Source organism: Hyperolius riggenbachi, chromosome 1 (assembly GCF_040937935.1).
Source record: "Hyperolius riggenbachi isolate aHypRig1 chromosome 1, aHypRig1.pri, whole genome shotgun sequence".
Lineage (NCBI taxonomy): Eukaryota > Metazoa > Chordata > Amphibia > Anura > Hyperoliidae > Hyperolius > Hyperolius riggenbachi.
In genome coordinates this window covers 529,738,194-529,754,130 of record NC_090646.1, presented here as the reverse complement: position 1 = coordinate 529,754,130, position 15,937 = coordinate 529,738,194, and the positions used below count along the sequence as shown (strand labels likewise).

At 42.2% G+C, this 15,937-nt stretch overlaps 1 protein-coding gene across 1 annotated transcript in view; it reads right to left on the bottom strand.

Moving 5' to 3' along the window:
- The window catches only part of SRRM4 (serine/arginine repetitive matrix 4), a 272,219-nt gene extending 259,410 nt beyond the window's left edge, over nt 1–12,809 (bottom strand). Inside the window, exon 1 of the mRNA XM_068246294.1 lies at nt 12,303–12,809. Within this exon, the coding sequence (XP_068102395.1) occupies nt 12,303–12,433 (131 nt within the window). The 5' untranslated portion in view covers nt 12,434–12,809. The remainder of the gene's footprint in view (nt 1–12,302) is intronic.
- Between the last annotated feature and the right edge of the window lie 3,128 nt (nt 12,810–15,937).

The window sequence follows — 15,937 nt, the reverse complement described above, 5'->3', positions numbered from 1 at the left end:
GGAGTAGGAGGATAGATACAATTGTTTATCTCATCAGTTTATTTTCACCTTGGTATTCCTTTAAGAAGTATGTTTTCATAGCTTAGGGTTTATTCACTGAACCACGGTAAAATTGCTGTCCAGTTAAGCTGATGCACTCTGTGTGTGCATGACAAATTACTATAGTTTAGTGAATACACCCCATTATGAAAGTCATATTATTGTACCTCCCTACAATAACAGTTTTAACTGCTAGAAGGAGCGTGGATTCAGCTCTGTGTTTTTGGTCCATTCAGCATTTGAAGACAATATTGACATTGCAACCCTTCTACAGATTTATTGATCACATCTTCAGAGGTCCACTAATGCAATGTTTATAGCTCAGTGAACACAGAATACAACTCCTATACAAGTGTCGAAGTCTGTTCACTGTAGCAGTTTTTTTAATTCAATACTACCTAGCAGACTTCACCTTAGACCATTTAGAGCAATAAAAGATAATTGCTAAGTGATTGCTAAGTGCTGCCATGTTTTCCACATTGTTTCATAGCTCTTTCCTCATATGTGCTAGAAAATCGTGCATTGACCCTATAGCTAAAAACTTCTGTGGATGACGGGAAAAAGCATGTCACTGTTGGAAATCTGTAGCCTGCATTTCTGTGCCTTGACCTTACACGTTGTTCAATAATAGTATCTCACCGGCGCAAACACTGGTGTTTTAGGATAAAAAGCACTTTATTGTACACTGGTAAATACATTTACTGGACTTTAGTTCCTGTTTAGATGACGTTTTGTGCTGGTCACGTCAATAATGTATCAAAAAAACAAACTAACTGTGAACAATGTTGTGTCTCCTTTGACGTGCAAATAACAACGCACATTTTTTAAACTGTGGCATTTAGAAAGGATTTCTGAAGATTTCTGAATCACATTCATTGTAATTGAAGCAGAACACATGGAGAATTAAAGGACCACTATCACGAAAAAATTGTAACATTTAAAATATTTATATTTCAGAAGTACATTTCTCCCAAAGTAAAATGCACTATAAATTACTTTCTTCCTATCTTCCTGTCACTTACAGTAGGCAGTAAAAATCTGAGAGAATTTGGGCTAGTCCATCTTCTCATAGGGGATTTTCAGTATTTCTATTCATCTTTACTAAAGCACTCCCTGTAAAAGACCTATATAAGGATGACAGCTGGCTTCCCTACTTGCTTGCCTGCTTTTTTGGCTGTTGTATCACGCAAATGCCATTCAGTTAGTGCTTTTAAATATAAGGAAAACCCTGAGAATGCCCCAGGAGGAGATGGACTAGTCCTAAACTTGTCAGATCTGTCAGATTATTACTGCCTAATGTAAGTGATGGTAACATAATAGAAAATTATTAATTAATTTATAGGGCATTTTTACTTGGGGACTAATGTACATTTTATACAGATCATACACGTGCATTTTACATTGTTTTTCATGAAAAGTGGTCCTTTAAGTCATTATGACTAGTTGCTGGGTGCCACAGCTAGTCATTTCAGCTAGTCTAAGGACACCGCAACTAGCTGCAGAAAAAGACTTGCTAGTCACATTAAGAATGCAAATTCACATTCAATTTTTATTGGCCAATAATTGGCCAATTTTACCGCTTCCATGTATAATGAGTGCTCACCTACACAATCCGTTTTTAATATACTAAATCGTTTGGCCCTCACACTATATGGAGGTGGTAAAATTAGCCATTGATTGATCAATTAAAATTGGAAGTGTGTACCAGAGTGAATGTCATTCCTCAAAAATGCTGAAAACCTAGTGGTAGCATCTAACATTGGCAACAACTGCTGTTAATGCAAGTCTTTTCCTAAAACTAGTCACGGTATCTAGAGGCTACTCACGTTGACTAGTAGGATCGTCCGGCATCAAGCCACAGAGAATAGTTCTTGCAATAAGGTCACCAGTGTGACGTAACTATAAATATGTATTAGAGTATTGTATATATGAGGAGCATCAGACACAGGAACATACAATAATCTTCATATTGACCTCCAGCCGTGGGTTGTCCAGAGACAGATTTACATCTCAGGAGCCTGTAGGTGTGAAAGCCTTTAGTTTCTCGAATCCAATTAAGTCTCTGAGAATCACAGCAGTAAATTATAAAGTGTCTCCAAACAGCAGCAATTCATTCTAATAATTAAATGCATACAGCAGTTAATATCTTGCTCATTATTGCCTTCCAGATTTTTGTACCAGGACTTTGTCCATGTATGTTCAAAAAGGGTGCCTCAAAAATCTGAGCACCAAGAAAAGCCGGTAGTAGAATGTTGATTTACAGAGTGCTAATGATGATAGCAAAATATCGGTAATAAATAACGATATTTTAGTACAGCTAAAAATAACCCTATCATCACAGTGAACCCTCCCTCTACCGATGTCTAGCCTTAACCGCCCTCTCCCCATGGCTAACCTTTACCACCTCCCACAGCTAACATTAACCACCTCTAACAGCTAAGCTTAGCCCTCCCCCCCAATGGCTATCCTTAGCCACCTCCTCCATGGCTAACCTTAACCACCCCCACTTAATCTTAAATATCCCTCCCTTCCACCACCACCACCACCACCACCATTCTCCTAAAAGAAAAAATACTGTATATACTCGCGTAAAAGCCTAATTTTTCAGTACAAAAAATGTGCTGAAAGTTACCCCCTCAGCTTATATGCGAGTCAGTGGAGAAGAATGGATGGTGGAGCAGGTTTTGTTACTGGCAGAGGACCATAAGGATTGTGCACTAGTGAACCTGCTCTTGTCAGCTGCCTCCCTGCTGTGTTCATGCCCCGCACCCCCTGCAACATGGTATGCAGAGTGCACTGCTCAGGACTATCTGTGTGCCCTGGCTTGTGGAGCGGAGCATGCAAGCAGCGTGTCAGGGGTGCAATGATCCGAGTGTTCTTTCTGTGTGGCAATCACTGTCTATCTATGACACCAACTAGTGACATCTTGAGAAGATACAGCTGTACCATCCTTGGGGCCCATCTAGCTATGGGAAGGGGGGGCTGACTTGTACTGGGGGCACATGTGGCTACTGTGGAAAAAGGCTTATACGCGAGTCAATCACTTTTTCTTGGTTACTGAGGGAAAAGTGGGTACCTCGGCTTATACACGGGCCGGCTTATATGCACGTATATACGGTACACCTTTTCAGGCCCCGCTTTTGGCGCCCATAGAAATATTGGCAATAGGGGGAAATTTGGACACCCACAGTTTAGTAGCTGTATTTTGCGTTTCGGTTACCCAAATTTCACCCATTGGCGGTATTTCTATGGGCGCATATTGCCGCACCCAATTTTCTGTCACTAGCGGGTGCCCAAATTTCCTGCTTCCCTTTGTCCACCTCTGGCCATCTAACACTGTGTTTTCACAAGCATTCCAATCAGCTGTTCCATGAGCCTTAGTCTTATGCACTGAGGAGGGTTGTGTTATTTCTATGCCATAATGACTTGTTGCCTAATGCTGGCACAACTATATCTGCGTCTAGACCTAACAATGTCTTTTATAAGGCATCCATTATTAGGCATGCCATCTCTGGGCAGACAGCGTTCTTTGAGCACTTGTGTCAGAGATGTACTCGCAAGACAAGAAAGAAAAGTCTGAGTCGTCTTCTGACATACCCACTGGGACATCCAAAAATAGGCACATTAAATTAATAAGGTGCACTGCCCATGGTGATGGAAGACAATGGCAGAAAGTGTTAAATGAACAGCAAGAGATGAGCCTGAGTATAAACAAAGTAAGGCAGGCAGCTTCTACACATAATTAGGATTTGAGGAATTGGAATGTCTAACCGAAGCTCTGACATTATTACCCACTGTACTTCATAAATGACTTGTCCAAACATTTTACTTGGCGTGGTTGGTGAGTAGTGATTCATCAGACCTCTAACTGGACTGCTTCTGGGCATTTCCTATCCATACAGATACATAACTCCCATGGATTACACTCGGATTGCTCAGATACGTTCTCCCTTACCTGATCATCAAGGCTGCTTCATTTATTCTTATTAATACAACCTTCATCTTCGAACATTTAAATCAAATGAATTGTGACTGTCACAGTACAAGCTATGACATTCTCCTACACATTCATTTTATCAGGCTGGCAGGTATTGCACATTTCCCAATGAACAGAATACAAACAAAACAAGTTATATGAATGCTTCGCAAAAAATAAATAAATTATGTATAGATGCTTATTTCTGCTGTGGTCCCAGTCAGGGCTGGTTCCAGACTTTTTGCTGCCTGAAGCAAACGTGAGGATGCACCCACCCTGACTTGGAATGATCACATAGCACCCGACAATTCACTCTGCTTCAGTTAACGTTTTCAGTCAGCAAGGGAGAATTTGCAACAACTTGAGACATGACATGCTGCCACTCAACACAATAACACACTGGCTGGCTGTGAGTCTGAGACACACTGCTCATCCTCAGCCACTCCATTCCTCCTCAGTCAGGACAGCAGTTCCACCTCCTCCCTTCTGCTGTGCAAGTCAAATGAAACACTGCTGCTCTTCTGTCTCCCCCTTCTCACTCACTGCCAGACTCCTCACACAGCACAAACAGCTACTTTCCCCCAATGATGACCTCTTCACCTCACTCACTTGTCTCTCGCTTCTCCTTCAACTCTGACTGCATGCTGTAAGTGTAAACACACAGTACAAACATGCCGCCCCTGTAATCTCTGTGCCTGATGCAAGTATTTCACCTTGCTAATGAGAGAATCGGCCCTGGTCCCAGTACAGTGATAAGGACCATGTGCTGGCTATAATGGCATCATCTTCCTAGCAATGACTTCATCAACCTCAGGCATGTGCATTACAAGCCTGCGCTCTGCAAAATGTTGTTCCCAAAAGGAGGTTGCTGATGTGATACATTAATACTGTAGAGTAATACCTGATATGCTTAGGGATAGATTGCAGCTATAACCACAGCTTACAGAAGTGACGAATCAGATCACAGATAAGGCCCCATCCAGCCTTAAGCTACATACACTCGCTAGACTACTGATTCCTATTGATCTTGTGGGTGACACTGTGGTGAATGTGCCCCACAGCTGCAGTTGTGCCACTCATCTATTTCTATGGAGATGCACTCATTCCTCACTGTTGCTTAAAGTGTAACCAAGGTGGGAAAACGTTTTTAATATATACTTATCTCAGTGTTCTAGAGATTCTTCAGACCCACTGAGGCTACTTCATGCATCCAGTCCCATCTATCTTGCCAATGTATGCCCCATTCCTACCACATCCAGGACCAGTTGGAGCCCGATGCATGTGCATTTATTGAGTTCCTGCATGGCTGTGCCCAGCAGCCAGGGCCAAAAATGTCCTGGGCATGCACAGTTTGGCAAGAATTGGAGTTGTGCATGCCCAGGATGCTCATGGCGATGGCTATGACGCACGCACAGCCATGTGGGAGCAGGTACAGAGAGGGCATGCGATCAGAGTTCCAAAAGGGGCATTCAGCAGAAAGACAGTGGGGTGTCCGGATGAAAGAAATAGTTTGGATGGCTCTGATGAGTCTGGACACTGAAATAAGTATATATTAAAAACTTTCTTTCACCTCGGGTTTACTTTAAAGATCAGGTGACATATGTCACCTGTAGACACGGGGGATTCTAAAAACTTTCATTTCACTGCCAAATAGTGTGCAAATCAGTAGGCAAGCTGTCTGACATCGCTAGATAATTTTCATGGATTGCTTTTGTAAAGAATAAAGGAGATAGTACTGAGGATCCCCAATAAGGAGATGGAATAGTTCAAAACTTGTCAGATCTGTTTGATTTTTACTGTCTGCTGTTAGCAAGAGCAACACAGGAGAAAATTCATTCATAGTGCATTTTAATCTGGATGAAATGTACTTCTTATAAGTAGGACGTATGCAAGTATTTTAAAGGTTACAATTTTTGCATGATAGTGGTACTTAAAGCTGGCCAGTGGTCGTACATTATTTGATATTATGATGCAGTAAACATTAACTTTCATTAAAAAACGTTTGAATTATATTTATTCATACAATAAGCAGGGAAGGCTGTTCTTATATTTTTGAGTGGGGAATGAATATTGGAGCTGTGCATGATCTTAGGGCTGTGGAGTCTGTACAAAAATCATCTGAATCCAACTCTAACTCAGTTTATGAAACCACTGACTCCGACTCCAGGTATCCAACATTGCTCCGACTCCTTGACTCTGATTCCACAGGACCTGTGGCTGCATAGCTTTGTACTGCACTGAACAATACTGGAATGTGATCTAATATCAATAAGCAGGTATTGGTCATTTCCCTGAACTACTTCAAAACACACAGTTTTTGGCCCACATTACTGTACATACAGTATGTGTACATTATGGATTGATGCCTCACTCAAAATGGCCTTAAATGTTGCTTTGTTCATTTTGAACTTCTGACTTCCATCCATCAATTTGTTTGTTTGTGTGACCTGTCTGTCTCCCGCCACCAATCCCTGCCACCAAACCCTGATGGCAGGGATTGGTGGCGGGGGGTTGAACAAAGCTCAGCCTCTGGAGTTGAGATGCAGAGGCCCTCTGCAGGCCCACAGGCTTGAGCACATTTTACAGAAAATACACCATGTGGCATTAGCCAAAAGACTTATTGCATCTTTATAAATAAGCAGAAATGTTGATATGATGGTACATTTCTATTAATTAACAATGCACCATGTTTTACTTCCTGTAGTTCAGTTTCCTTTTAAGATGACAGTGTGTTTTCTTGTACAGAAAGCTGACCAGACTCCCTCACCTATCCAATAACCATACGCACAATCAGGAGTGGGAAAAAAGCCAATCCTTCACAAGTAGCACAGATCATATCATCTTTCGAACCTCTACCCTCTGCTGACAAATGATAACTCTCTGTGACCAGCACAGCAGTTACAACAATCACATAATGATAATCTGTTGCTATTGCCCTTCATACATTTAATTTGTACTCTAAAGAGAAAAATAATTGTTGTGAAAAATCAAAAAGTAAGCAGCACATCACAAGCCATTGCTCCTTCAAGTCGTGTACAGACTATATGGTCTGAATGCAAAGAGGTAGAGTTTGAAAGGTATTGAAATGAACCACCATCATATAAAGGAATGCACATAATAGCCTGCCTAACAATATAGAGTAGCATGCCACAAATAGGGCAAAAGTATTCTGCATTGTGTTTTGCTTGTGAATGCATCTCTTTCAGCATTGAATAACTCCATGTAGTTTTAATCCCATGAAATCTTCCTGTGCCTGAGATTTATCTCCCTCCTACCCTCCCGCATCTGCCAGTTGTGTATGGCACATCCGTCGATTTGTTTGTTTGTGTGACCTGTCTGTCTTCCTCCTAATTTCAGTCATTCAGTGACAAACACATCCTGCATTATATTCTCTCCCAATTTCTCATCTTTTTTACTGTGGTCCCTCTCTCCCACACGCTCATTGTACCTGTCATCTTCCTTCTCAATGTGTCTGTCTGCTTTATATATTTTGTCTATTTGTTGCTTGAGGAGGAACGGGTGTGCATTTTTTATTTATATAGGACACTTTTAGAGAACAACACATATTTATTTTTTAGTTTGTAGCAGGTATTCTGCCACAAGAAGGGCAATGAAAAGAGAGTTACATAGACCTTTGTTATTAAATAAGTGGTAATAAAGCATGTTCATTTACATACACTAGAACCAAGGTTCTCGACATGTGTATGACTACCCCTGGGGGTAATTGAGCTGTGTACTTGAACTCATCATACTCAACTGATTACAGAAGGTTTTAGGATTAAAAACATGATGAATGATGTATAAATAAGTCTGAATAGGAATTTTGAGTCCATGAATGTAAACAGTGGCGTAGCAATAGGGGGTGCAGAGGGTGCGACCGCATCGGGGCCCTTGGGCCAGAGGGGCCCTCCCTCGACCACAGTATTAGTTGTTTATTGGTCTTTTGCTGGTAATATTCACTTCTATAGATGCTTTGAATAGTGGTAACCATTAACAAACTGATCCCTGATCGCCCATCTTGCACCTCTGACACTGTGGTTGTCCCTGGTAAGTTTTGGTTTGTGCCGTATCAATTGTTATGTATAGCGTGCTTGGGGGGCCCAATGTAAAACTTGCACCGAGGCCCATAGCTCCTTAGCTACGCCACTGAATGTAAAGAGGAAAGTCTGAAAAAGGATTTATGCACAGATATTGAGCACACCTAAAAAAATGTATATGTATCAACAGGTATTTCATAAGATGTTAGCCACAATAGGGGATACCCCTCAAAAAAATCATCTTTTATTGAGGGTTACATGCTGTAATAATGATCTAGAATATAGATGAGTAGTTGGCTGGTGAGATGATCAAGCAGGATTAGTGATATTTGGTACCTGATAACATTACATAAACATTGTATCAGAGTCCATTGGATAACACTATGCAATCACAACAGATAGTGCAGTTATGAATCAAGTTTGGGAATAGAATCAGCTGTCACACCTATTGTCTCTACCCCCACACTTCAGATTGCAAGCCACTGGCAGGGCCCTACCCCATAGTGTTCCCAGCGTGATTATGCAATCTTACTGTCTGACAACCCTCTTGCGGACTAGAACAGACCCTATTTTTACCAAAACATGAACGAGGGATTCGCACACAGATTTGTTGGAACTTCAAATGACATTTATTCTCCCATCACACACTTGAAATACATTGGTACATGTACCGACGATCATTTCGGGGCCCTTGGTGTTCCCTTTGTCAAGGCATGGGGCAGACAAAAACCAAAAAATATTTTTTACCAAAGACACTGAACTACTGTTATCAATGACATTCACATGATCTTGTTTTGTTGTGAGTTTCTTGTATGTCCTACCTCGTATGTTAACCCCATGTATCAATTGCGTAATATTTTGGCACTTTATATAAATAAAATAAATAATAATAATAATAATTTGTGAACAGCAGTCTTGGCAGTTGTAATTACAGCAAGTAGCTTTGTAGTAACACTATTAGCAGAGGTGACTAATTGTTCATGCTGTACATGCTGCCATCATTTGTCTAACAGATTTTTTCATTTTTCACACTCCAGGCCTTTCTAACTGCTCCCGCCATGTTCTAATCACCAATAATGTGGCGCTGCCATACACTCTAGTTGATTTACTGGAGTATGGATGAGTCTTTTGACTTTCCCAGGTCATCTTGCACTAAGATTACTGGAACAGAAAAGAAAATGTGAAAACTTTGAAAGACCTCCATCTAACAATAATCCTTTTTTTTCCAGTGACCCCTTTTACCTTCAGAGAAGCAGCTGTGAAAGGATCTCTGCAGGTCACGTTACTAAAAGTTCCACTGTGATAAAATTCAATTACCGCACTTACAGCAATAGACCCCGAAATGCTATTTCTGATTTGAGATTTTCCAAAACCTACAACAAAAGGCTCAGTCAGGAGAAAATCTAAAAGGAGTGAATGATTTTTTTTTTCATTTCTTTTCAAAGCACATCCGTCTATGAAAGTAAAACGTAACTGGTTTGCATAACTTTTCCAGCAATGTTTCTAAAACATTATTATTGTTTTAACATCTCACCAATTATTCCACACTGTGCTAATAACTGTTATTGCCAGTGTGTATTATATTGCGAAAGCCTAGGCGGTTTCTGCCTAGAGTAAGACAAAAGAAAAAAATTAATGATCAGCTTCATTGGCAGGCGCTAGATTAAAGTCTAAACATTCAGCCAGTTTGTAATATGAAGGTATTTTACAGGAAATTGAATACTTAATTTCCACTTTTAAATGTAGAGGGTATATATTTAATAGGTTCTTACAGATTAAAATGATCATTTTTTCCCCCCAGTGCCTGCTACCCTTTAGCTTAAGTCGTTCTAGGACAAACATCTTGTCAGTTGGGTGGCAGCCAATGGAAAGGTCTATAGAGCTACCTAATCAGTAGTGTAATCACATAAGAAATGTTCAACACTTACTGGAAGCAAAGTATATAATTACACTTTCCAGTGTTAAGAGAAAAAGGAGGTCATCAAAGATCGATCTGCAGTCGTAGCTCTTGGGTGCCCATACCGCTGTGCAGAACAGTGATCAGTAATTCTTTCTCCAAAGTAGTCAAACTGGGAATGTTTGTCCTTTTCACCTCGACAAGCGCATGCATTGAATACTGTTTATTTACTGCTGCATTTTTGCTGCTTTTAGGCAAGATCAGATCTTTAGATAATTTTGTTGTTTTCTTTTCCATGTTTAAGCTAGTGGTGCAGTTATTAGGTATTAGGTATTGATGAACAGGTAGTTTTGAATGTTGTATGTTTATTAATCCCTCCAAACCAGTATTGACTTGCCGATGTGACAATGTTGGACCCCCCCTAGTTATAATGGTGAGTTTCTTGACTAAAGCAGAGAGTCGCATATAAAAAAGAGCAGCTCACAGCCACCACCAAGCAGTCCTCTCGTACTGGTCTGGCTGCTTCGAACTGATGAGATCTGCAGTTGGTTGCTAAGGGTTACTGAACTTGGTACAGATTTTCTGTTCTGTCTTACTAAAAAATACAGTGTGTTACTAACCAGGCAAGTCTTTAGTAAGAACAGAAGGCAAAGCACGACCACCTATGTAGGAACACAAAGATCACACCAGGCGATGCAATGACTCAGAAAGCTCTGGCTACACATATACCTAATATTTTAATGCACTCTAGCTCAGAATTACATCTAAGTGCAATTTCCTTCTCAGTGGCAAAGAAAATGCTGCCCTTTAACCCAGCCGTGTCTTTATATTATATGCAAAAAACATACCTAACTGGAATATCTCATTGATGTCGATACTGCGTTATCTGAGATAAGCAGGCTATGTAAGGATCAGGTAAAACTGCAAACATTGTACACTGCTCATCATGATCTCGTATTTCATTGATATTAGTGATGGTTGGTGCTGGAGTGAGTACAGCATCACCTGCTCAGCTGCAAACATGAAAGTAATGAGTACTAAGGAACGACACAGGCTTAGCTTAAATAATTACTATCCCTCCAATATGCTAAGTCAGTGTCAGAGCTCTAACTGCACCAGTGCGCATGGTGAGGTCTACCAGCTATACGAAGCAGAATTCAGACGTACCCTCAATCAGTATAGTGCAATAGTCACATGGAATACATTTGTGTTGCCACAATAAAACCATCCTGCCAAGTGCCAACCAGTTACCAACATTACCAAACAGATGCATTACTGAGTAGTTTTTCCCAAGCTAATATAAAATGTCATTATAACTCACCACAGGAAAGGTTCAGTGATATGTGCTACTAACAAAAATTACATTGAAAATGGTTGCAGTACTTAAACCATAGCCATGTATAACAGATTAAAGCATCAGGTTTGACTTAGAGCCTCCCCTGTATGCACAGCTCATTGAAAGCATCCCTACAACCACACAAATGCATTATGTTTAGGTTCATGCAATTGTCTCAAAACTTTCATACCAAGACAGAACTATTTATGAATATAAGGCAGGACAGACAGGGTAATGTACAACAATGTAGGGAAATACTTTAGTCTCCAATGGTCATGGCAAAAGTTTAATCACGTGTTACCACCAGAAGGGCATTCTTATATGATCTTATGCTGCCCGAGAGCATAAAGCCATCAACTGCAAGCGGAGCTGCAAGAAGATCTGGATCTGACTGTGGTGTATTGTCAGTGAATAGCACGCTGCTGATCACCAGTGCTCCAGGACAAAGAGGCTGTCACACCAGAGGGAATGGGTGACCCTGTGTCAAGCCCAGCAGTAGGCATTGATCAGACTTCCCTGCTCAAGGTACAAAGAACAGCAATGCATAATTCTACAATATGACTTCGATTGTTCCCAGGAACGGTTTATTCAAAATACTGACTTTCTTTATGGAGACCATTTAAATGGAGACAAAAACATTAATAATCTGCAAGCTGTTAACTGTAGCATTCATGTAACTTAAAGGGACTCTGAAGTAAAAGGTATATGGAGGCTGCCATATTTTATTTCCTTTTAAACAACACCAGTTGCCTGGCAGCTCTGCTGGTCTATTTGGCAGTAGTATCTCAATCACACACCTGCATCTGCATGCTTGTTCAGGGTCTATGACTATAAGTATTAGCGGTAGAAGATCAGCAGAACTGCCAGGCAACTGGTATTGTTTAAAAATGAATAAATATGGCAGCCTCCATATCCCTCTCACTCCAGGTTCCCTTTAATAAGAGATCTGAACTGGATCTGCGTGCAGGCAAAGGACAATCCAAGCACCCACTGGTTTCCCTCCCCAGATGGGCTTACCTTGCTAGGGGCTTCCGAGAGGTTATGCTGGCAACGATAATGCTTTCCCTTCGCGGAGTGGCCACAGCTTTAAAAGTCCCCATCCAGAACTTCTCAAAAAGCTGCTTTTCCCCTTGCTGGACAGTGGCCATAGTGACCGGAGGGGAGAGAGCAGCAGCTGCTGTGCTGCGCAAGGTGCACTGACTTCAGGAGGAGCTGTCCAAATGCTGAAAGTCCTGAATCCGCTCAGCCGGGCTGCTGGGGACTGTGAAGAGGAGGAGGGCTGCTCTTTCCACCTCCTCCCCTAGGAGATACCACCAACTTGTGTTTTTGTAACCAGAGCCAAACTAGCTCGTGTCCATGGACTACACACCCTGTACAGTTACAAAGCTGGAAGAAGCACAGGCTAAATAAAATGGGATAGATCGGTCACCTCATTCCTCCCCTTCTCCTGGATTGGACACCAGAGCCGATTGTCTGTCAATGTTGTTTGCATGTGTAGCAAAAGTCTACGCTTCTGTTTTGTCTCCTTTTGCACCGTGACGTTTAAACAGGGGCTGGCAAGCCTCAGCCTTCCCCTCCTCCATATTCCTTTATTCCACCTCCACCCACTGCCCCCTCCTTTTGTATTAGGAGGAAAAAAGACAAGTGCTTGCTTCCCAGGCCTGACCCATCTGCATAACAAAAGCCCGCAGGCCGAGCGTGTGCCTGGCATAATGGTCCAGGGTTCATTCCAGCAATGACCCAGAAGAGATGTGAAGCGCAGAGGGGGTGGTGGAGAGAAAGTAGCATGTTCAGAGACAGATACTAACAGACCCGTCTAATCCCTTTATGAGGAACCTGCAGTGTGATTTTGCATTTCCTCTACCCGTTGCAACTGCACAATACTTGACCGTTTTTAAAAATTCTAAAATGATTTTAAAAGGGTTTTTAGGGTTTTCTGATGCTGCTTTAGAATGCTTAAGCCTAAGGGGATCATGTACACGATACAGACCAGCACGTTGTTGTTTGAATCAGGTTTCCTAAAATGGTTCATAAAATATTTAAACCGCTAATATCTAGTAGAGATCACAGAGTCAGAGTAGAAAATGATAAATTATTACGTCTGAGGGTTATTTAAACTGCAGAAAATGCTTTCTATTAAGCGAAGGGTTGTTAAATTATAACTGTGACACATCCAGGGAAACCGCTTCTAGGGTCCAGGGATAGTATTTCAACACCTGAGCTATCAGGCAGCTGTGCAATATAGGGCTATCCCCAAACCACAGACAGAGCAGATGCATGCTGCATTCCACATCATCTGCCTGCTGTTGAAGATTATTACTGGACCCTGCTAAGCACTGCCTCAGGCACATGCTTTGTCCCAGTCCTTCAATACTCTGACCTAAAGGGTAACGCTACTTTTCTTATATTAGCTACACAAAACTTTAAAATTATTATTAAAATTACTTTTTAAAATCAGTCTGCGTGCACTACACAAAACATTTAATTTGGGTGTCACCTAGTGGAGAGTAGCGTCCACTACCTAGCTGAGTTATAAGCTAGCAAAACTGATAGGCGGCGGCTGGTCGTTAGTGGTTTTACATGGAACCGGCCACTCGTACGAGTGGCCGTTCCATGTCAGTTCACGGAGGGGGTCTCAGTGAACAGTCTGCGAGCCAACGATCTCGGTTCGCAGGCTAAATGTAAACACGCGGGGAAGAAATCCCCACTGTTTACATCATACGGCGCTGCTGCGCAGCAGCGTCGTAAAGGAGATAGACGATCCCCGGCCTCTGATTGGCCGGGGATCGCCGGCATTTGATAGGCTGAAGCCTATCAGAGGTGGCGCAGCCCACAACCAGAGGGAGAGGAAGGTAAGGGAGGAGAGGGCGGAAATCGCTGCGGAGGGGGGCTTTGAGGAGCCTCCCCCGCAAATCACAGGCAGCCGGCGGCAATCAGACCCCCCCAGCAGGACATCCCCCTAGTGGTGAAAAAATGGGTGAAGTCTGATCGCCATGCTGCAAACCTGATCTGTTCTGTGGGCTGGAGAGCCCACGCTGCACAGATCAGGCAAAAAGCGCCCGGTCCTTAAGTGGTTAAAGAGAACTTGAGGCGGCATTTTCAAATCCCAATAGGATACAGAGCCATGTCCTGTGAACAATGACATGCCTCTGTGTCAATGTGCTGCAGCCCCCCCCCCCCCCCCTCCGCCGGGCTCTGCTGTCTCCCCAGCAAAATACCACCAGGCTAGTGACAATCTGCTGTCGCTAGTCTGCTTCCTCCAATTGGAAGCTTAGCCGCACCCAGGAAGTACTGCAAAGTCCCTGTTATCTGGAACTCAGGCAACTGGAAGTCTCAACTAACCAGCATGCCTGAGGGGACCACAGGGATTGTTTTGCGGGGAGTTTTGCGGTGATTAAAATACATACCGAGTGTCCAGTGCTATCTTTTAGCCTTCCTGACACTCCTAGCGGCTTTCCAGCATCCATGCATAGCTCCCAGGATGTTACATGACCCGACACGGGTCAGGTGAAACGCCGGGAGCCGTGCCATGGAGGACCTAAGAAAGCCGATACGAGTGTGGCTGGAAGGTTAGAAGATGACGCTGGAAACATTCAGTGAGTATTTTACAGTATTTTGCAAGGGGTGAGGTTAGTGCTATTTTCAGCCTGTGCCAGATACCAGGGACTTTGCTCAGGTTGGAGTGAGCTACCGGTATGAGGTGTCCCACAGTGCATCACTGCGGAATATGCAAATCACCTCTTTGTTGTCCCTGATAGCTAAACACACCTCCAGAACCACAGGAATGCAATGATGCGTCAGCTTGCTAATATAACACAGCCACACTAATCCAATATATGGTGGCTCTATAATATTAACAAGCTGACTCATCATTGCATTTCAGCGGTTCTGGACTCAGTGTGTTTAGCTTACAGGGACAACAAAGGGATTATTTGCATATTTTTAGCAGTCATGCACTGTGGGAGACATCATATGTTCCCTACAACCTGCATAATTGCAAAAACCTTCTGTTTTAAGAAGGGAAACATGTTTTGCATGGCATTCTAGCAAGATGTCTTTTTGGTTGTTTTTAGTTTTTAGATGAAGTTAATAATTATGGTGAGGAGGTTATGTTTAGGCGTTAAGGAAGGAGTTTTACCTTTTGAAGAGTGGTAGGGTTGGACATTAGGAAGAAGCTAACATTAGCATAAAGGGTTATGGGGGGAGGGGACTTATAGGCATTAGGTATTAGAAGGGCTTTGGAGGAATAAGCTTAATAGGAAACTGGTGTGAAGAACCCAACAAAAGTACTGAGGCAAAGACAAAAGTGGAATATTAATAACAGAACCTTACTGATATTCCACTTATCTGCATTAACCGGAGCTCGCAATAAAGTGGACCTGAACTCTTGCACAGGACAGAAGAAAAACAGAGAGAAATGCACCCTGTATGTATTCAGAGAGTTTAGCCTGTCTAATATCCCCTCATCTGAGACTAATCTCAAGTTGTAATTTGATCTCTTCGCTGTGTCAGCTGACTGCCATGGCAGATATACTCTTTTGAAAGCACAGGATGTTAACAATATATCTGCTTCCATGAAAGCTGGAAGTAGAAACAGTGCAAATTTATTGTAGGATTTTTATCAGCTGTAATAAAGACATGTTTTTCTGGTT